This window comes from Ostrinia furnacalis, unplaced genomic scaffold (assembly GCF_004193835.3).
Source record: "Ostrinia furnacalis isolate ACB-3 unplaced genomic scaffold, ASM419383v2 OfSCF4979, whole genome shotgun sequence".
In the NCBI taxonomy this organism is placed as follows: domain Eukaryota; kingdom Metazoa; phylum Arthropoda; class Insecta; order Lepidoptera; family Crambidae; genus Ostrinia; species Ostrinia furnacalis.
Window position 1 is genome coordinate 332,560 of NW_021135218.1, and position 24,295 is coordinate 356,854.

At 36.6% G+C, this 24,295-nt stretch overlaps 1 protein-coding gene across 1 annotated transcript in view; it reads right to left on the reverse strand.

Annotated features, from left to right (window-relative positions):
• Positions 1 to 24,295, reverse strand: part of LOC114360371 (paired box protein Pax-6) — a 52,681-nt gene that overhangs the window by 5,502 nt on the left and 22,884 nt on the right. The window contains exon 5 of the mRNA XM_028315072.1: positions 16,391 to 16,652. Coding sequence (XP_028170873.1) covers positions 16,391 to 16,652 — 262 coding nt within the window. The remainder of the gene's footprint in view (positions 1 to 16,390; positions 16,653 to 24,295) is intronic.

A 24,295-nucleotide genomic window follows, 5' to 3' on the forward strand; every position in this document is an offset into this window, starting at 1 on the left:
ATCCGAATCTACAACTCTAGAACGAGACATGGTTTATGAATCATGACATTATCAACCTACACACCTTAATTGAGTGAGTGAGTGAGTGAGTCATTAAAAGCAAAAATAATCTTTATTTGTCTCAAAGATAGTGCAATCTTGGGGACCATAAGGAGGTTGGATCTTTAAGTTGAATACTATGACCGAGACACTTTGATACTTTTGCGTCTCGATTTCAGAACATGGGTAAGTTTGATTCGGCTTTTCGTCATTACAACTTACAACTCAGAACACGAAGTGATACACGTTTGCTGAATAAAATAGATTACGTATTTAAATGATCGATATTCTGATACCTCTATTATTGATTAAACAAAAACAAAACGTTGTTGCAATATTTCTAGTAGGTTATTGGCAAGTTAAATATAGCGACTGTAATACCATGATACTTGACTTGAGGCTTGAGACATTAGTCTACTATTAGTTGAGAGTCTGTTCGAACTTCGAGGGATATTATTGAGAGTGACGTTGCCAGTTTGATACTTGTGCGAAGATTTGACAAACATCAGGGAGACCTAGCTTTTAGGTTTTTTTTCTAGTTTCTATTTATCGACATATTTAAATTTGCAATAAGATTCAGGAATCTTCATAATGCATCAATTTCATATAACAACATGCATCAGTTTCACTAAAAATATTGCATCTCGGTTTGCACAACTTAAATGGCAACAAAAACCCCGGTAATTAAAAGTTAAGGCGAGCCCAAATACCGAGCGCAGGGGATGAAACAATTATAATCTGTTTCTGTTGCGGTTTGTCCTGTTTATTTGCCGTGACGGACCTGCCTCCGCCTATGTCGATTCGATATCTTGATCGTTGTTTGAAAATAAATACTGTTTTTATCATTGATGATTTATCTAATTTAATTAACTATTCACCGTTATGTTTATTTACAAACCACAACTCATTTTTAAACTTAAACAATTAAATTTTGTTAGAACATAGTAATTGTTAGGCAGTAAAATTAATCAACTGACCCAGGTGAAATGAATTAAGTACTCTCAAAGTAAAACAAAGGCGATTATATAACTATAAACATAATATTAAAGTTATTACATATACAGTGTGTCCGGGCATGTAGTGATCAAACTTTAAAGGCGTAATCTATAGACAATTTTATCGATGAAAATACTTCAAATTTGGGCCTTGACCCATTTCTCCCAAAATTACAAGGATTTAAGTTTTTAATTTTTACTTTTCACCTCTCCCTTCAAAAACAATTGAAAGCGTGGGTAACTTGACACTAATAAGCAAATATTTTATATCTTGCGATAGCCAATAAAATTATCTTTTAGTAGACGTAGAAAACAGACACAAGTTTCATACATTTTATGGGAGTAAGAATGGATTTAATTAGAAAAATACCTGACTTTTTTCACTTCTTTTTCAGTTATTTTCCAACACAAGAAAAACCAGGTCGTTAAAGTATATTTTTTTTGCATTGTATTATTAGTATTTGAGCTATTCTACAAAACGAATGTAAATTTATTAGTCTACGTCTATTAGTTTCGACGTAATTGATGAACAAAGATACCCCTTCCCAGCGGTTTCCATAGCGCACGCGACATGCGAAAATGCACTGCCTGAAAGAATCACACAACCTATTCCGATTACTATGGAAACCGCTGGGAAGGGGGGTATCTTTGTTCATCAATTACGTCGAAACTAATAGACGTAGACTAATAAATTTACATTCGTTTTGTAGAATAGCTCAAATACTAATAATGCAATGCAAAAAAAATATACTTTAACGACCTGGTTTTTCTCGTGTTGGAAAATAACTGAAAAAGAAGTGAAAAAAGTCAGGTATTTTTCTAATTAAATCCATTCTTACTCCCATAAAATGTATGAAACTTGTGTCTGTTTTCTACTTTTACTAAAAGATAATTTTATTGGCTATCGCATGATATAAAATATTTGCTTATTAATGTTAAGCTACCCACGCTTTCACTTGTTTTTGAACGAAGAGGTGAAAACTAAAAATTAAAAACTCAAATCCTTGTAATTTTGCGATAAATGGGTCAAGCCCCAAATTTGAAGTATTTTTATCGATAAAATTGACCATAGATTACGCCCTTGAAGTTTGATCACTACATGCCCGGACACACTGTATACGTCATGAAATGTAAATAATATGTAACGCATTTAACATTCATAATAACTCGCTCACTAATAATGCTCCTGCTCACCACACTAACATTTATTTCTAGCAGTATCCAAATCTGCAATCATTAATGGCGGCGTGCCCTGTCACAAACCAAGAGGCCAGGTGAAAACATAAGTGATTAAAACAAACTCGCAGACTTCTAAATCATGTCACAGCCAAGGAATACTATAACCCCGATAACGCGAATCTCAAACACAATTCCCAGTTACAAGAGCTAACTCCCGCGAATAAATTAAGCTCAAGTGTCAAGATTTCTCGGTCGGCGTCTGCGGAGCGCGAGGGGGCGGCGGGGGGCCGTAACGCGCGCGTTCATGCAGAAACTGACGATAACAGCCCGGCCTACCACGTAACCCGGGGAGGCATATCGCAAGCCTAAAAATGTATGCCCAATAATGGAGAGTCGGTTTTGACAACGCACTTTAGTTCGTAACGCCCTCGATTCCGCGTACCTGCGACAGATAAGCGCTGAGTATTGAATTAACCGAAATTAATGTGAAGGAAAATAATTTTACAGCCGCCCGTGCTTCGTAGACGGCGTATCGTTATCGCGTTAACAGCTGGGGGGTTGTAGTGAAGTTTTTATGATAACGTAGAAATAAACATGAAAATTCTGCAGAGAATCTTACATTAACGATCTTCAGTGTTTCGTAGCGTCGTAGTAGCGTAGCCCGTAGCGTCTACGAGACTACGACTCGACGCTACAGCATCGTTAGATTGCTTCATTTATGTTACATGTCTGTTTCATGTTTTTTTATCGTTTCCCTGTTTGTGTTTGATTTTACATGTTTTTTTATCAAGTGTTTTCAAAAGATTGCACCTAAGTAATGTCGTTATCGTTTAAAGTTACCTATTTAAAAATAACGAAGATTATAAAAGGGATGGTTACCGCACCGTGTTACGTGGTAGGGCCCGTAGTGTTTTTACAGCGCCCCCTCTTGGTTTATGCGCGGATACAAAATACTGCAGCGCGCCGGACAGAAAAACGTTGCATATTCCAGTGTCTGAATTAAGCGGGAGATTTTACATAATTTTACATGTTATTACTGCACATTATTGTGGGTTTGTAAGTTATTTACCTGCTTTTAGACTAGTATTACTTTAATTTAAAGGACTTTCTAATTAAAGATAGTTCAGTACTGGTAATAATTGTATATGCTCTTTGTGAATTGGTAAATAATCATTAGTAAGAAAAATTAAAGATAATTAAAATAATAATTATTGTTGTTGTAGACAGTTATGTTAAAATTAAAACTTGCATTTTTTCAAAACATTGCTCTTACTTTTTTTTATTCATACTTAACTAGCTGTAAAAGAGAAAGCCTTACTTGCTGAAAAAGGGAAATTCGTACACAAAAAGAAATCTCCAAATTATGCGGTCACATTATACGTAGCGCTACAACTTCTCGTGTCACGCTGCGAACATGACACCTCGAAATACAATCCTAAAATATGACCAGGCGCTCGACCCACCTCCCCACAGTCGCTAGTCTTTATGCCTTTGTGTTAAGGCTGAGTTTGGGCTGGCTGATGGACTTTCGGCCGCAGAGCGAGTGGTATCAGAAGCCCATCTGTCAGGAGAACATTAATGTTTCATGAAGCCGAGCAGATCCGTATCAGATAATAGACACGTCGGTGTTTACCGTCACTCAATGTCTGGGGACGCGGGAAAATATCTCGTAAATTATCTACCTTTTGCTTGGGTGGAAATAGTTATTTTGATAATTCTGAAAAAAGCCCGTAAGGTTTGGACGTTGTATGCAATGTCGCGTAAATGTTGTCTGTGCAATGCGGTAACTTTTTAGTTTCAAGTCAACACAATAAAATAAGACTTTTAAGTAAAATGCATACCTAATCATTATTTTTTTTAAGAAAGACTAGATCAAAAGAAAACTTTCTGATCTTCAGTGGGCATATGTGGCGCTTAAGGTACTTTATTTATATTATTGAATTGTATTAATAGCCTAATGCCCGTTTTCACCATCAATCCTTAATTTTAAAGTGACCCTTATGGTAATGCATTAACAGGAATTTACAGGGGTCACTTAAAAATTAGGGATTGATGGTGAAAACGGGTATAGTACACATAACGTATGCTTTTTTCGTTAGTTTCAACTGCTTTTTTTTTAAATAAAAGTTTGTTCGAGGAAAACGTTTGGATTGGTCGGAAAGAAATTAAATAAATCCTACAAGGTGCTTGTACTAGCATAAAGATAAAACATTGCAAGTCCTTTGGCAGTCGGGTCACGCGCCGGCCATTTTGCGAGGGTAGGCGCAGGTAACTGATACCGCGCGGCGCGAGTGTGAATATGAATGTTTTATTGGGGGGCAAAAATTGAAAATTATACTTAACATTCAGGTATAATCCTTTTTGTGCGTGGAGAATTTAAATCACAACTTAAGGCTGAGTTGCACCACCTAACTTTGACCGTATCTTTAAAGATAACCGGTGTTTTTTGTATGGAGTTTGACAGATTTTTGACGTTTGTCAAAGTTAAAGTAAGATGGTGCAGTGCAACTCAGCCTCAGAGTTTTCATTTAATCTTAATTCGAAGTAAGAGTATCCGTGATTCCTTGGTACTTTATTTAATTTTGTGTTTGTTTTGTTTGTTACTATACCTAAGTATCAATGGCTCTAGTGAAAAAATAACGCATGAAACTAAATAAAACACGGGGTTGCCATACATTATCGTCTACAGGGAAAACAAACTAATTACACACATACTCAACTTAGTTTTAATAATTGTTTTAAATTATAGTCCAAACACTGCTACAAGGTTCTTTATTTTGCCCCTGCGATTTATGTCATATACATAGTTACAAGTATAATTAAATTGAAAAATTTAAACTAGAGATCCTGTCATTTACCTGTAGGTAAATACAGGTGCGCAACATCATCACTTCATCAGATGGAAATTCAAATTCTTCATTTTTATTAGTATGTAGGTCCTTTTCAGGACACTTCTAAGTACCTCTACGAAATGAACTAAATCGAATGCGATATCGAATATCCTACTAATATTATAAATGCGAAAGTTGGTATGGATGTCTGGATATCAACATGTTTGTTACTCTTTCACGAAAAAACAACTGAACGGATTTTGATGAAACTTTACAGTATTATTGTACAGTTTGTACCCAGAATAACTTATGAAGATCTGTGACAAACTAAATTTCACGCGTGTGAAGCCGCGGGCAAAAGCTAGTTAAAACATAATCGTTTACTGTAACCAGAAATCTTAATCAATTTGAATAAATTCCCTTTTTTTAATAATTCCCCGAAGCTTAACCACATTAAAACAAACCTTCACACAAGGTGTTCCATACACACATGCATAATTATGTCATACAATAATTATATGTTGTTTACCGCGTGGGCGGGGCAGCGGGGTGTGAGTAATGTGCGCGCCGCCCCACCCCACCCCCGCAAATGCTTTTTTTCGTCTACGCTTTGTTTCGTTGTGTTAATACCGATTGGGACTGCACTTGTGTTAACAAATGACAAGCGCGAGTAATTTTTTTCATAAATGGCATCGATAGTTGTTCTTTTTAGGCCAGTATTCATGTATAACAATGTGAAAACTGTAGGTATTTGAGAAATATTTTTTCGTCTACGCTTTGTTTCGTTGTGTTAATACCGATTGGGACTGCACAAATGACAAGCGCGAATTTTTTTCATAAATGGCATCGATAGTTGTTCTTTTTAGGCCAGTATTCATGTATAACAATGTGAAAACTGTAGGTATTTGAGAAATATTTTTTCGTCTACGCTTTGTTTCGTTGTGTTAATACCGATTGGGACTGCACAAATGACAAGCGCGAATTTTTTTTCATAAATGGCATCGATAGTTGTTCTTTTTAGGCCAGTATTTTTTTTATCCACAACGAGGAAGCTCTTGGTCTGTATCTCACCTGATGGTAAGTGACGATCAGGCCGAAGGTGGAAGCGAGCTTCACCCGGAATCCTCAACCACAGAGGAACAGGCTATCTTACCTCTAACTGCTGGAACACAACAATGCTGTTAACATTGTTGTTATGGCGACAGACTTAGATAAGATGGTGGTAGCTAGCCAGACGAACTTAGAACAAGCCCTACCACCAACCAAACCGAACAGAAAAATCTGCCCCCACTGGGAATCAAACCCGGGACCTCTGCGTCTGAAGCAGGTGGTCTTACCACTAGACCACAGAGGCGGTTAAAAATATGAACACTCATATTTATTTATAACAATGATGAAACTGTATTTGACAAAGATTTTTTTCGTCTACGCTTTGTTTCGTTGTGTTAATACCGATTGGGATTGCACTTGTGTTAACAAATAACAAGCGCGAGTTTTTTTTTCATAAATGGCGTCGATAGTTGTTCTTTTTAGGCCAGTATTTATGTATAACAGTGTTGAAACTGTATTTGATAAAGTTTTTTTTCGTTCACGCTTTTTTGGGATTGCACTTGTGTTAACAAATGACAAGCGCAAGTTTTTTTTTTCATAAATGGCATCGATAGTTATTCTTTTTAGGCCAGTATTGATGTATAACAATGTTGAAACTGAATTTGATAAAGATTTTTTTCATCTACGCTTTGAGTCGTTGTAAATAGTTATTGGAACTGCTTAATTTGAGTTTAAACAAATGACGAGCGCGATTTTTTTTCATAATGGTATGGAGACCATAATGTATAAAATTTGTTTTTTTAGGCCAGTATTTAAATATAAATCGATGTTGAAATTGCATGATCATTAACTAAGATTAGTTTTCTTTTACTCTTTGCTTTGTTTCGTTGTGTTATGATGAGTTCAATGTTATATTATAGCGCTTGTGAATATAAGAAAATCACAGATTATTTAATTTAGTTTGACTCTATCTTCTGCCCCAGTTCTTGAGTGGCGACCACGAGCTGGAAGACGTAGTGTGGGCAGGCCTCCCACTAGGTGGACCGACGATCTGGTGAAGGTCGCGGGAAGTACCTGGATGCAAGCGGCGCAGGACCGGTCTTTGTGGAAATCCTTGGGGGAGGCCTTTGTCCAGCAGTGGACGTCTTTCGGCTGAAACGAAACGACGACTCTATCTTAAGAAACTCACCTGAACACTTGTGCTTATTTAGACAATATTTAAGTAATAAACAACAAAAAACAGCAAAACACACTTATTTCCTGGCCTTGAAAGAAAACCAAAATTTCAAACACATACAAAACTTCAAAAGGAGCCCGTAATTTATGATCAAGCATCTAATTTTACCCGTGCCCCAACTCGCATAAAACTTTATACGATAATATTTCAGCTTCAGTTTATTGAAACAAACGCACAAAGCGTCCCAAATTAACAGATATAATCACATGTAAAGACCCTTTAGCGCGTTTTATAATCCTGTTACACGCGTTATTGACAACCCTTTGTGCGTTCGCGCGAATCTGCTGCGATACATTTCATGTATTTGACTAGCTCCTGCCTGCGGCTCCGTCTGTGTTTGATAAATTATAACCGGGATAAAAACTATCCTATGTTCTTTCCCGGGACTCAAACTATCTCCATGCCAAATTTCATCAAAATCGGTTGCGAGGTTTAAGCGGGAAAGCGTAACAGACAGACAGACAGACAGAGTTACTTTCGCATTTATAATATTAGTTGGGATCTGATTTGCAAGCTATAGTTAATATTGTAATTAAAGTTTGATCAAAATACTTACGATAAAATAAAATTTTTGACAACATTCATCTATCCTCACAAATCGGGTTTATAATTTTGTGATTAGGTATCTTAACAGATGTTTGACCCACTAGTAAGATTTTAGACATCAAGTTGACGTCAGAATTTATTTTATGAAAGCACACTATACAAACTGCAGTTTTAATTGCCAAGTTTCACGTAGGAATACAAGTTATATTTGTTATTATGTAGTTAGTTTGAGAAATATGAAAAAAAAATACACGGATTCCATAGGAGGCAGAAAGGGATTGGCAATAAAAACATATTTTTGGGGTACGAAACCCTAAAAAGCAAGACATTAAGGCTGAGTTGCACCACCTAACTTTGACTATAACCATAGCGAAAACCAGTGATTTTTGTATGGAGTTTGACAGATTTTTGACGTTTGTTACAGTCAAAGTAAGATGGTGCAACCCAGCCTAAGTTTGTGAATTTGCCTATTACATTTAAAACTTATACTTAAAAGTGATCAAGTATTATACTGATAGAATGAGATAAGAATTAATGAAATATTAGTATTTAAACCTTACAGTTTTGGCCAAAGTACCTATGTGACAATTATGCTCACGTTACTCTACAACGCTAATGAGGATACATTTAGCGCCTTTAGAGAAGACAAGCGAACTCAAAGGGCTGTCATTTCATAATCCTGTTTCATGCGCTATTTGCCCCTCGCACCCTTCCCTACGCAAATCGGTAGTTGTCGATTTCCAAACCCTTAATTAAGATTGTATAGACAACAGCACGTCCAACTAAACACAGTATTATCTTATGTTATGTAGTAGTAACTGTGGCTATTTTCCAACAAAAATATACATATATAGTCTTATGTACGTCTGTACTACGATCGTTGGAAATAATAGACTTCGAAAAAGAGCTGGCAGTTAAAAAAGGTCAATTATACGAGCGACTACTAACTTGTAGCAAAAAAAATAAATATTTTTAGACAGCGACTCTACTTGTAGCAACAAATATCTTTAGATATTTAACAAGACTATGTCTAAAACTAAGAAAAGCTTTAGGCACTAAACAATCGAACCCTCGTAGTAACCAAGTTTACAACATTGCACAAGTAACGTAAAAGATGCGAATCTATAATATAAAAATGAAACCCGTTTTCCGTTGTCACGACATAACATGAAAACGGCTTGCCCGATTTGGCTGATTTTTTTTTGTAGTTTTCTAATACTCTGTACAAGGTTTTTACGGAAAAAAATATAAAGAAAATCTCTACGCTAAGGCGGTACGAAGTTCGCCGGGTCAGCTAGTTAATAATATTGATCAATAAAGTTTTCTGGGCTCTACTGAATACCTCATGCTTCAGTAAACACAACCATTTTATAAATGTGTTCTGATGAATAGAATTTTTATGTGTGCAATTCGTAGAAAAGAAATTAAGCACTTGAGCACACTTCAATGTTGTTTTTCATAGCTATTTCAGTAACTTTCACATCACTGATTATGAAATCATCATCTTACCTAAGTCTGTCGCCATAACAACAATGTTAAAGCAATGTCAACAATTGTTGTGTTCCGGCAGTTAGAGGTAAGATAGCCAGTTAATCCGTGGTTGAGGATTCCGGGTGAAGCTCGCTTCCACCTTCGGCCTGATCGTCAGTTACCATCAAGTGAGATACAGGCCAAGAGCTTCCTCGTTGTGGATAAAAAAAATCACCGTCTTCGCTTGGCAAACGATTACAAGATTCCGATTTAAATTCAAATTCTGTAAGTTGTATGTAGGCCCTGTTCAGGACACGTCCCAATGTAGCTGGCTAACTATTACCCCTAACACCACTTCGGGACAACACATCGGCTGCAACTGAGAAGAAGTGGCGAAAGGAACTCAGAAACTCATTGACCATTTTTATTTTTTCGTAAAAGAAATGAGTTTACTTTTTATTTTTTCTTAAAAGAAATGACGGTGAATGAAACAAGGTGGACCTACGACCTGATAAAGGTAGCAGGAAGGCGTTGGATGCAGGCCGCTACCAACCGTGCGATGTGGAAGTCATTGGGGGAGGCCTATGTTCAGCAGTGGACGTCCTGTGGCTGAAATGATGATGAAAAGAAACTAATATTTTCAATAGTGACTCTCAGTATCGTCCAATACGCGTACATGTGTTTAGCGAGCGAGCAATAAGGGAAGGGTTGTAATGAAGGCGCTCTAATTGCCATTTTGGCCGCGTGTGTGCTTCCGCCGGCCCGACCCGCGGTGGACCCGGGACGAGGCCGGCTTTACATGCGACGACTTTTAGTATTATTTGCTCAAGAGATCTACAAGCTCAAGAAAGCTCTCGCACTACCAGACAGCAAGAGAGGCAGAGGACGACCGCTTGCTACATGGAGGTCCACTATATCAAAGGATTTGAAACAGGCCCAGCTGAACGAAGAGACAACCCAGGATCGAGCGATCTGGCGCATGAGAACGAGGAGGGCCGACCCCAAATAATGGGAAGAGGCACGGAAATAAGAAGAAGCTCAAGATATCTACAATGACAGCATATCCAGCCATTAACAATATTAGCATGAATTGGTACACCACTTCATCTCCGCTTAGACTCAATTTCCTCTCTATCAGATTTTGTTTTTGCCACATCTTTACCTTCGGATCGATGCTGGTTGGTAATTCAAACACATCTCCTCTCCTCTTCGTTTTGGTGAAAACCGGCTTTAAGTTTGAAATGTCTTTCAGTATTTGACCCTTCATTTGACTTTTCAAGTGTTATGATCTAATGTAACGTTTTTTTACCGTTCACCCCTGGACGATTGTGGGTGACATCTAGACGTGACTATAAGGCCCAGAACAGTGTGCCTACCATGAGTTTACTTTAGGTGAGCTCGCTAGCGAATACGTCAAAAAATTCTATGAAGATTTTATTTCTTGAAAGTAGCCGCTAGAGGCGCTGCACAATATGTCATACATTTAAATGATATTTTTTTACGCAGTCGCTAGCGAGCACACCTAAGGAAACTCATGGTAGGCAGGCACACAGACGGTGAAACGCAACTGCAACGAAACTGCAACTTCCTGATGTTTCTGATGAATGAAACTGAAACTGAAAGTTTCAAACTGGTCGCGTCATGTGTGGTCTCTCAACGGACGCTATGGCAGAAACTTAGATGCAACTCAAAAGTAACTAGCAGTTGCAGTTTCGTTGCAGTTGCGTTTCACCGTCTGTTCTGGGCCTTAGTGGTGTGTTTTAGAACGAATAATCGAATCGTGTAAAAGCCCCTAGTGCTAGTGGTTGCTAATCACTTGTTTGTACAATTTCGGCTGTTGGGGATTTGTACGTTTAATTTTGGCCGATCTGTGGGCGGACCGGGTTGTACGGAGCTTGTATGGGGAGGTGTCGGGATTGAAACGTAAATGCTTTGCTCTAAATATGGGTGGTACTAGTTTAGATTTTTGGAAATAAATAATCATAATCTTACTTTTTTCGAGTTGAAGTTTGTACTGTGTTGTACTCGTAGACTTAATTTGTACTGTTTTTGGAACGAATATTACCAACTCGTAACGTAATTTGTATTACACAATCATCTACTAGTACTATAAAGGATTAGTTTTCGTTACAATTTTGTAATTTAGTAATGACTGAATGAAATTCCCATTCACTGTCCGTATATTTTAATACCCACTGAAAATAATATCTGAAAGTTATTAATTAATAAAGGGTTGGTACCTAATCACTAATAGCATTATAAACATATTTTGTTCCGCCATCCTGTAGCTAAAATTATCGTTATAAAATTAGTCCCATCAGGGACAGAGGATCAAAATTAAACTTTATAAATAGCTCACTAAAAGTAGTTAGTTATTAATACAGGGTGAAATGTAATGAGATTACTACTATGTTGTGATAAAACTATTTCTTTTTAAGGTAAGGGTCTTGAAGGGATTGTGTAAAGTAGGTACCTAATTATCTATTGTGTCCAGCAAAGCGTAAGTATTTTGATAAGTATTGCACTGCACTTCCATTTTCATATTATTTGCAACCTAGATTGAAAATGATTCCCTTGATCCGTCTCCAATCCAAAATCCATCAAAATTAGTTAAGTGTAAGTATATGCAAACGTAAACTGACAAACATACACAGGCATAATATTAATACATTTGCTAAACATCAAAACTGTCTCATTTCCCATGAATTCCCGCTTAAATTATACATCCTAATTACAATACACAGACAGTCCCTTGAAGCCCAATTTCAAAGGTTGCTGTACATATGTACGTCGATGTGACGATCGCTCGCTCGGGGCTATATCCCGAACACCCTGTATGTTTATGTGCGGCGGCTGGCTCAAAGCGGCCCTTTGATCTGTGTAGGTATAGACTAGCACAGCCCTTCTATTTCGGTGGGCGTCTTGGGGAGCCAGTTAAAACAGGGTGTATTCCAGAATTGTGGTTAGATTAGTTGAGGTCTGAGTTTAAATCAATTATTTTATTATACTTTTATTAGGGCAAATTTTTAAGAAATTTTAAAAATTTCCACCACTTTTCTTAATATTATCTGATGTTATGTAGGACAAGCAAGGATTTCGGAGTTAAGAGTATTGTAATTGTAAGAGTAATTGAATGTGTAATAATAGCCATGAAAAATGCTCAGAATCTAAAAGAATTTGAATCTTCAAAACGTGTTTTATAGTTTTTATAATTCACATCATGACATCATGCATTCTGTTTTAATGGTAGGTAGGTAGTAATCTTAGAACAGATTATTAAAAAAATATTTTTCGAAAGCTCAACTGCTTATTTTGTAATAAAAAGTAGGTACTTCCAAAAGTACCTAGTCTATCGATTTCAGTGTACCTATCTAACATTTGTTTACTTTAGAGATAGAGGTAGCCCATCATATTATGGCAGAAAAGCTTATATTGGTAAAATAATTGAGTTTATTACGTCACGAAAAAGTATCTCATGCGTCAAGAGAGCTAGTTCGGATAACTTTATAATTTGGAAGTGTGTTTTGGAATTTAATTTGTTAGTAAGCTACGAGTATATTTGGTATAGTGTTCAAAAAAGGGCCTAATTGTATTTGAATGAAGTTTTCATGTTTGATTTGTTATGAGGTTTTGAAGAAATCTTTGTATGGCTTTGATTTTAAATATGCATAATGACATACTACAACCATTAGGCTATCGCAAATCAGTATTTTTCTTGTATGACACTGATAAATAGCACTTAGAAGGGACATTAAGAACTCTTCCTGCCGGTATCTATCATGGCAACCCCAAACAAACAAAAGGTAGAGACATTCCGCCCCAAACGACATCACTACACTTCATTACGCGGCGCTCGATAACTCACGGCGAATAAATATTCAACGCGCCATACATCTCACTAATTTACTACTACCAAACCCCATAATAACCATTTATCCGGAACCCGGCGTATAAAATATACTACGACATTTTTCTTTGCCTTATCTTCGGAGACCAGACGGGGCAGACGGTTACCTCTCCCTCTCACACTTCTAACTTTCCCGATCGCGCTGTTTCTTTTACCCTGTATTTATCATGGGTTGGGTCCTTTTATTTAGTTTAGTAGAGGCTTAATGGATTTATCCAGTTGTCGTTCTTTGACCTTGCCTGTTTGTCTTAGCGTGAAGGAGCCTTAAGGCTGACCTCCAAGCGTTTGCGCCTCAATGGAGAATTTTTAAGCGTTCTTAGTATATTTTCGCGATCTCACAGAGTTCATTGTGTTTTCAGTTCGATTTCTTGAAGCGTTACAATTGGATTTCAGTCCTACTTTTATTTGTAAAGAATTTTATAAATGCGAAATATAAAACCTGTGTGAGTAAACCGTACTTTACGAATGTAGAGCTCAAGAATTGTTGACTGATTTTATTCTAGTATAACCTAGTCTATCCATCGTCAGACTACAGTATTTCTTTTCCAATGTCAACGAAAAAAAATAAAGCGTCGTCCTAAAAAGGGACTTTCCCTTACATGTCTCATAATCTTTTTACATTTTGGCAACATTCTTCCAACAAGTTAAAACAGAAACAGATTATCTGTTTATCCGCTTTTCAGATCCGTTTACAAACACTTACTAAGTATTAAATTACCAAGATGCAAATGTTGACTAAGTAATTACTCAGATTCTAGGTATTCTAGGTGAAAATGTATCAAAATCACAAAGCGGTATGGTTCGAACGGCCTCTTTACAGTGCTGTCAAAACAGTAGCGTGCCTCCGGGCTCGCTTTGTTACTGGCCAATTATTTCGGCTTTGTGCGGCTGTACGCCGATTTACCTTTGCTCTGAATTAAAAATAATAATGGAGTAGGCATGTAGAGAAACAAAACTTCGAACTTCGAGTCATTAATTTCAAAAATCGAACAGTTTCAAAATTTTAAATGCTGCTTTAGTTTTTTTCTTACGGTATGTAGTGGTAAAGGTGGCCAGTGTTTTAATAATGGAAAACAATAAGTTTTCATGAAAGAGGTTTTTTATGGAGTGTAATAGGAGATTAATTAACAATCTAAAAATAGTACCTACGCTATGATATCAATTTTAAATATTAACTTTTTTCACAAACTTATTTTAGGATAGCTTAGCGTATTCCCAAAATCTTTAAAAGCATACATTGGCAGTTACTTTTCGACTCGACGGAATATCGAGTGATCTACTATAAAGTTAGACCCAGCGGACTGCGTAAGTATCGCGTTACGTACTCGCACTTTCACGCTCCGTGTCGCGGCTGATGATACCGTGACAAGTGACGTGGTCACCGCAAGATTGGTGGCTCATTTGATTTTGGATCTTAAGTTAACAAGATTATGTTCAAAGTTCATTGGGGAAATTCGTTATTTTGTGGTAGGTTGATATGCTACTCTGTACATGCCAACCACTTTGAGTTTACGGGCATATTTTCGAAATAGCTTTGCGTAACGTAAATTGCATTTACTACGAATACCTACTTTTGGTAAAGTACTTACGTGCAATATTAAATTACTGAATGTTCCGAAAATGTATTGAATATCAGTCCAATTAATGCAGGTTAATTTTGTAATTCATTAATCTACCTATGCATCGAGTGGTGTTGTCAATGTTTTATTTTTTAAACATGTTTGTACCTATTTAAAAATTCAATAAACCTATAGTCGGCAGTACAGCATATCATACTTCACAATGTTGTTGTTAAATCAGACCTATTTACAACTTTTAAGACGCTACAGTCAACTTTATGCACCGTCGTCCGTACTACAGTTTAATAAAATTCTCGTTTGCATAACTTTGCCTATCTGTATACAAATAGCTTCGCAACGTATACGCAAAAAGGGTCTTTGTAGATGTTTCTTTTACCTTTTGTTTATGAGCGCTTATCTTTTATAATCTGTGCGGGATCGAAATTAAAAATTCCATATCTCCAAGCGAGTCTGCAGCTATGTGGTACTTTCGGAAAAATGCTCAAAGCCACCTAATTGGAAACAGAGTACAGACCACTACAAAGGGGGATGTTTGAGATAAAAATGAAAATTAAATCTTCCAACCGGATGGGCACAGTAATGTTTTTGACGGTGGCGGTGGCCGCCCCGCAGGGAGGGGGGTTATCCCGCAAATCGACTATCAAAATGCCGAAAAAAGTGCTGCTCCCAGACTGTGTGACCGGCTGTTGCGGATTTTCAGCCTTTTTGGTCGATTTTTAGCTTTATTTGGCGGTCGCCGACCGGTTATCGATTATTTTAGACGTACAATGTGCAGACGGATATTCTTGCAAATTATAACGGCTCCCAAAACGGTCTGGAATTATCCGTGTACCTATTTGGAAATCGTTTGTAATTAAATAACTTTGTTAGCCGTGGCCAGACTACTCTACCAGAGTCAGGCACAACTTGTCCGCATACTAGCTGCTGACTCTAAATATTTATAATACATTCAGCAACACTGAAAACTGGCAATCGTCCAAACAAATAAGACCATACACGTAAACACCATTCACTCCGATTGTCTGATAGCACAGCGGAATATGTAGAGATCGCTTCTTAGCGAGACCGCCTAAATTGAGTTTTAGGGTTCCGTAGTCCTGACAAGGAACTCTTAGGCTGGGTTGCACCATCTTACTTTAACTTTGACAAACGTCAGTAATCTGTCAAATTCCATACAAAAAGCACCGGTTATTGTTATTGTTACGGTTAAACAAGGAGGTGCAACTCAGCCTTTTATAGTTTCGATATGTCTGTCTGTCTGTCTGTCCGAGGTTTTGTTTGTATTATTTTCAAAGTTAAAATTTTGTTTTAAGGCGGGCATAAGGTGTAACATAAGTATCTCAATTGCGATAGTATTTTTTTTAAACTTTAATGCCAAATTTTAGGTCTTGTTCAATTAATTATGTCTTGTTAACTGAGCTAGTATTTTAGTTTATATTTTGAAGTAAATCTTGGATGCGCGATATTTATTAATTTGTTCTAATTATGCCTTATCACCTGAAAACAGTACACAGAAGTATCAATATTCACAATATGGCAAGAAGAATCCGACTTACTTTTCTTCATCCCCGCCATGTCCCCCCCATTGCATCCAATCGCTTGGGGCCCCGGACTCAAGCTGTGCAGCTGGTACGGGGGGGTCCGCGTGTCTATCTGCGCGGGCCAGGGGGCCCGGGGCCAGGAGGGCGCAGCCCCCGGGGCCCCGAGGAGCCGCAGCCGCTCGTACACCGGCGTGGAGCAGTCGGAGGCTGGCTGCTGGCTGTTGGTCTTCTCTTTCTGGGCTGCTAGGTTGCGGAGCACCCGGTTGATGGAGGAGACCTGGTTGAGAAGTAAGTGATATTTATAAAATTATAAGTGCCAATAGTAGCGTGGGCAGGCCTCCTACTAGGTGGACTGATGATCAGGTAAAGGTCGCGGGAAGAACCTGGATGCAGGCAGCGCAGGACCTTTCATTTCGAATACCTTGGGGGAGGCCTTTGTCCAGCAGTGGACGTCATTTGGCTGAAACGACGACGATGACGATGAAGAGCCATTATGAATAAAAGTAATTAAATGACTTAGGTAACAATAGCAGTGTTTTTAAGCTGAAAATAATTTGCCGGTCTCTGATCAATTTTCTCAACGAAATACTAATTTACAACGTAGGTATTTAGATGCCTATAAAACATGGGTAGTGACAAAGTTTATGGCATTAAGTTCGCCTTATGTTCAAATTTTAGCATTAAAGCATAAATAAAAGTAAATGCTTTATTAAACTTTAAAGTATCTTAAAATTAGTAAGTTTTCAGAAACTTCAGAGTACAATAGGTATCACTTTTATAACCCATTGTTAGTAAATGAAAAGTAGAGACTTTTATACAGGTGTTTACTCACGACAAAACATAACGCAGAACATGGATACTCAATTAAACCTCAAGTTTATTTACTCGTTTAAGTACAAGAAACACGTGTATCAAGTAATTAACATCAATTACGTAAGTTTGAGGGCCTGTATATCATCTTGTGTGTGTGGTGCACACCCATCCGATCGGGGCTCGTCACTCGTGTGCTTGGGATAAAGAATGGTTATTGATGATGAATTTTATATTATGTGTAAAGGCAAGTTTTTCCTATAGGTGGTTCAAACTGATTTTTGACAAGTTTAAAAAAAATAGCGTTAAAAGTAGAAATATGTGGATTTTTGTCTGTCACAGAAAAACTTAATCGCGCGCGTCCCTGTTTCAAAAACTGGGATAAAAACTATCCTATGCTCAGATCTATGATCTGAGATCCTATGTCTTTCCCGGGACACAAACTATCTCCAATGCCAAATTTCATCAAAATCGGTTCAGTGGTTTAGGCGTGAAAGCGTGACAGACAGACAGAGTTGCTTTCGCATTTATAATATTAGTATAGATAGGTATAGCAGAAACAAATGCAATTCAAAATGGTATTACACTGGTTAACTAGACTTCAAAGTTATGATGATGAAATAGAAATAAGTAATAAGTCGGTGTTGATGAATTATTCTAATAGCTTTTTAAGCTGTAGTTATTTTAACTGTGATGATTAAGAGGGTCATTGATTCACCTTTTTAAAATAATAATCATCATGCCCTTCGACTGATCTAAAAACCACCCGATAGCCCACCCATCGACAAAAGAATGAAAACCGAAAATGTCCGCCGTACCAACTGTCATATGCCATGTGACAGCGCGCCAAAACGGACGTAGCGTAAGTTAGACGTAGGGCAGGAAGGCCGTACGTAAGACGATAGATGGTAACCCGATACCGCGCCGCGTGGTGGTCCGGACTCCTTGGTGACTGGCAGCTGACGGCATGCCCGATGGACCGAGAAAGCGCGCGACGAGAACGCACCTTTTTTAAAAACAAAACCTTTTTGTCTATTCCGATTTCAAAAATTCAAATCGAGAACTAGGTTTAGGGTCTACGGTCAATCAGGCACGAAATTATTCGTATTCTCAGAAATGCCAAACAAGTAGGTAACAAGTATCAATACCTGTTAACATAAAAATGTTTAAAAGATTTAATTATTATGATGGCAAAAGAACCTATTTGTATTATTTTCAGTTAAAGGGTTGTTATCTAAAATTGGAATATTTTAACAAAGTTTATAACAAATCGCATCCAAATGAAAATCATGCGAAAAATTTGTTCGATTAGAAAATTTTAACAAGAAATACAATTAAAAGTCAAACGAAAAGATCTCGAAGGAGTGAAATATTATGGAAATAAAAATGAGTAAAGGGTTGTTGTAAATTCAGTTTTCATACAAATGAAACGGAAATTTTTAACAAGCGTCCTTCTATAGGCGAGGATCAATGAGTCGCGTCAATTAAATGTTTGTTTACGAATTTGTTTAAAGGGTATTATTTGCTTGTGAATTGATTAGCATGGGTAATTAGACCATTTTCGATTCCTTTGTGATAAATTAATAAAGATTTATAAGAGTGAAATGTTAAACGTAAATAAATACCATCGTAATCACTGCAGGTATGAAAACAAACGGTAGGTAACTCTGGTTAAAAATGAAAATGATATTTATTTAGTCCAAAAATATTACAGTACATGATTTAGTTACTGTTACATTCTGAATAGAAACGGATTACAATTTATACAGTAAGTATGTACTAACAGCATCACTGGACTCCACACTAGGATTCCCTGTGTCGTGGAGACCAGTCTTCCCGTTGAAATTTCGAGATAAAGTGCGTGCATGACTTTGTATGTAAGTATTTTGAAAATTTTAACATACTTGAAAAAAAGTAGCGAGAAACTTGCTGATTTGAGTGAACTTAGACAAGTAGGTCTCATCAGTAATTTTTTTCAATAGGAATTACACTTTCAGAAGTTTTATCATATTTTTTTATTTAAATCTTTATTATTCAATGGAAGCCCTTTTCAAGGCACTTGAGTAAGTATATGGCTATTTTCATCGAATTATAACACAAATATATGTAAAGGCAATACACAACGTTGCTCAAATCCTACGCTGCTTGGCCATGTGTGAAACGGCCTGCGCTGGTCGTTCGTAAAAACACTACGTACGCGTACGCGCCTGTAAACAGTCCTTAATGCGGATCACACGCGCCAATTGACTTGTTTCCACGGCTGTGTACCGCTTAATGTGCGTTTAAAAAAAGAATATTTTTGTCTATGGATTTCAATAATTTCATTTTGGTTTTTAGATTTTGCAAGTGATAAAAATTGAGATAACAAATAAAAATAGAAAATTTATGTTCATATTCAGATGGTGGATTTATATTTTCACAAGCTTCAAAAATAGACACTTTTGTATTTTTGTTGCTTTTTATTTACAAGGCTTATTAATTATTCAGAAGTTTTTTAATGTTGCCCAAAAATAGCTGTTATCTTCTTTTATTTTAACTGAACAACTTTACCTATAATCAACAGTCCTATACATTTTTGGTGGAAAATCGCAACTATTACAACTACATAAGAAGCTACTATGTTTAGCTTAATGCGCCGTCATCCATTGCTTTTAACTGTTCAACCTGACTGTATTCATAGTAAAAGGATTAAGAGCAATAAAAAGCATCGATGTTTATAAGAAAAAAATCCGGTCCCAATCTCCAACTCGTTTTTGCCCGCAGCAATGCGACCTGTCCCACTGTGCATTGAGCCACATTCGAATTACACACGTCGATTGCCCCGTTTCCATGACTCCCTAGCCTCAATTACCTGAAACCCCACCGTAAAATCTGTTTGTATGTGTTTACGAACTCAATTTCTTTACTACTGCACATAGACAATGTCCGCTGCACAATGGGTGCGGTCTGAGCGATTCCAGTCAAAAGATTTTTTGCAGTTTTAGTTTCACGGTGAATTAGACTTAATTTGAATTTAATTCGGTTTTGATGTAAAGGGTTTGATTTTTAAATTTAATTTTGTAAGGACTCAAAAAACAGAAAAAGTTGCCAAGTTTGGTAATACGAGAACTTAAACGTAGATGCATATCATTATGAAAAAATATTAGGTGGCACAAAAACTTGGATAATGAAACCACTTTTAACACTTTTACCAATAATGTGTCATGTGCTCTTCAGTAAAATACAGAGAGAGTTTTTTAGAAGAAGGCAAAAAATTTATTCAATAATTCCATAACCCAAGACGGTCAGATATTAAAACCATAATTACTTAGGTTTCAGTAAGATTTTAACTGGTTGGTTTTAATCAGTTCAGCTGTTGATAGAGACGGACGAGACCATAATAAATTTACAATGTTACGAGTTTAATATTGGCTGAATAATTTAACGACAGCCATTCTCTTGACAACTCTTGATATTGTCTCCAAATTGGAAACAAAGAAATAAAAAAATCAAAATAACCGTTTCAACAACCTCAAATCAGTTACGTTCCGTTCGACGCGGCGCGTTTTGAATACAAAATAAATTACATCACAACGTCCCGCCGTCAAACGGCACAGTAAAAAGTACGAAAGGTGCCCCCTAAATACCGGGTGAGGTGAAGCGGCAAAATTATCTTATATTTGCTCAGACGCCGTGAACGCGGGGCGAGAATACTTTTCAATAAGCTTAGAGAGCGTTTTTTTTTATTTCGCGAGACCTATCTTGTAAGCGCTGTGTAAAACGGAACGTAAATAGAGGGTCTTTATTGATTCTGTTTTTGATTACTGAAGTTTTATGCAATTTTATTATGAGATTTGTTAAGTTTAAATCTCATTATTTTATTTGAACGTTGCATTTAAAATGGCAGATTCTTTCTATCGAAGACTATCTTTGATTTATGTGTTTTAATAATTAGAATTTTTGGCGTTTAATTAACTCAACAGAGAACTGTACTAAAATCTTTGAATTTCTTTATTAACTTCTCTTTTCACAAACTTTTATCTGCTCAAAACTTTTCAATTAAAATATATTTGTTTATCTGTGGAAAGATTTATTCCACTTTGAACCAAACAGTCTAATCACTTTCACCTATTCCATTAATTGCAGTGTGCAATTCTCAAAGCGTTCGAACAATAAGATTTTATTCAAATCTTACATCGAACTGCTCGCAAAAAACGGTGCATTACCGTCGAGTGCGGGACAAAAGGCAACCTGCTGGTCCTTTGTGTGACGGCACTTTAGGAGTCAATATTTTGGGTGACTCCTTAGGGCTGCGTTGCTAAGCGTAGGTTAAGGGAGGCTGAATTTAGGGCGAAATGCAGAATTTAACCTGTTTTTTATGAAAAAGAAGTTTGATTGATTTTTGGGGAACATAATTTTCATGTTATGACTCATGTCGTTAGATACTTTTCTTTATTGTAAAAAAAATGTATTAAAACGAAAAGAAAAACAAATGTCATATTTTATGAGGAAAGATTTTTATATACTTTTTTTGCTTCATTTACATGCCATATTGCTTAATACAATGGCTTGTATTAAGCAATATGGCAATACCACACATAATATTAAACTTAGGTGATACTTGATTCAATCTTGGAATCTTAGACTTGGAACTATGTGAAAATTCATATATTTGAGTCTAATCTCATAATATGAGTGGTTAATGTTATGAAGTGGTATGAATGTTGAATTTGTAAAATTTTTCGTATCAACCCTGAGCCCCCACTGTTGCACGGCAAGCGGACAACTGTTAACCTTCCGCGCGCTGTTTCATTGATTATTCTTTTGTTTTGCGCACTTTTGCGCGTAATTATAACCGAATGCTTGATTGAAGTGTTTGCCGACTCCAACGGCGAATGTTTGTTCGCTGACATGGAAAGTGGGCAAAGGAATTGAGCTGTGCATTCTTGCATATGGTATTTTTAATCTTAATTAAAACGACATGAGTGTGATTCATTTTTAAAATGATTTCTCTGTTGATTAATCTTGAAATATACTTTTGAGTACAATAGACGGGTGAAATTAGATCGTACTTGCTATAATGTTAGACCGGACTTGCTGTATAAATTTACTTTGGAATAATACAGAATTTACAATAAAAATATAGAAGCACGTAAATTGAGAACACCAAAGTGTTCAACAATTAATTCATCACAAAGAACAATAATTCCAAAAGTGAAGAAATTCTCGCACAATCGGAATAAAGGCAACACACGCCCCGTCTTGAAAAAAAAAGTTTTCCCGCCCATTCGATGACAGCACGAGTCAAAACGCACTTAATTCGAAAGATTCCCACGATTCCAAATTCAAATTGAATTGACGATTCAACTATTGTGTAGTCGAAGAAATGGGTCAATAACGTAAGGAGCTCATAAATGCTTTTGTTTGATTGACTTTATAGGCAGTTTGTCAATACGTCTTTGCTTGTCGCCCCGCGGGGCGTATTCGGGGTGTACAATAGTTCATATTAACGTGGGCCTAAGGTGTTTGGCCCTTTGGTCCATTCATGGTCGCTAGAGTGAGATGATATGCAACCGTTTAATAGTAGTTCTCATCAGAATGTGTGAAGGGCCAGGCTTGTTGATTGTTTGCCAATACAAGATTGAATATTCAATTAATGCTCGTAATCGTATTCTCATTATTATGCCTTTAATTTATTAACTTAATACGATTATTATGATTGGATTTGCGTAATCAAACCTTTAATATGACTTTAGATTTGCAAATCAGAATAATTACACAAAGTTTTTAATGTTTCAGATGGGAAAATTCTAAAAGCGTGAAAATAGTAACGTACGTTCTTACAAGATCCTAAAGTATAGAAAAGAAACAATTACTTGGAGAAGAAAACTTTGTGTCGTCAAAACAAGAGTTTCATCAAAAGAAGAAGATAATGTGTAATGCCAACTAACTAAGTAAGGTAAGAAAGTTTGTGATATTTTAGAAGAATTTTCCCGAATCTTAAATGGTATTTATGTTATAAGTAAGTATGTAACGTATGTTAAAAGAAATAATGCCTATATTTAGAGCAACAAACAACATGTCCCGAGTGGTTATATTATTATTATATCCGTGAATAGTGCGAGGTGTGATTCTCCGGGCCGAGCGGACGCGATTTTCCGCTAGATCTCACGGAGGAATAATAAAATATTGAATCCTCACAAAAATACCTCGGTCCGAAGGCTGGCGTAAAATTGATTATTGATTTATTTTATACTTTATCACGGAGGGTGTAGCGGCTCTGTCGCGGAGGGACGATTTGAGTGTCGTAAATATTATTTAGAAATGAATCTGAAGGTTTTTTAGATGTCGACGCCAATAAATTACACGGACTGTGGGTTTTATAAGACTCTTTAGAATACAGTTGTTAAACTGTTAAGGTTTCCAATAAAGTTTCTGAGAATTTTCTGATGTAAATAAGTTTGTTGAATACTGGTGATCTACCAGTATCAGCCAGATATTCTAATCGAAACCTATGAGTTCAAAAGTTTTAGAATATCTGACAGATAAGCTCCTAACAGTTCGTCGGAGGCATTATAAGAAATTGGGAAACTGGCCTAGAGTAATATTATACCTACATTTAAAACATAGGCGCCGTCTAGTCTCAAACTTAACTAGTCTCAAAGCTTGTTACTAAACAACTTTAGAGGTTGTCTTGTATTAACATATTTAAGTTTTGCAAATACATTTAATATTATCGCTATAATTATTAGATAGTTTCTTCGTAAGTGAATAGCTAAAAATCAAAACTTACTATTTTAAACTACTGATTTGGATTTTCAAGCTTAAAAGTAAATATTTCAAGTAAAGAAAACTTAACTTTTGTTAAATGTTAAAAAAAAACATTTTTACATACTTATTGACTTATTTATTCATAAGTAGGTACCTACTGTTTTCACTTACAACAAAGTCACACTTAAATCACGCATCGATAAGTGAAATCCGTGAAATATGGCTCCACAGTGAAAACAAACGTGGGGTCAATATAATTAAACAGACGTCTTTGAGAGCCAGCCAAATGGCAAAAGTCATTGTGTTACTTCAGGCCGCTCGCGTCGATAATAATGATTTTATTTTAATAACAATAACGCG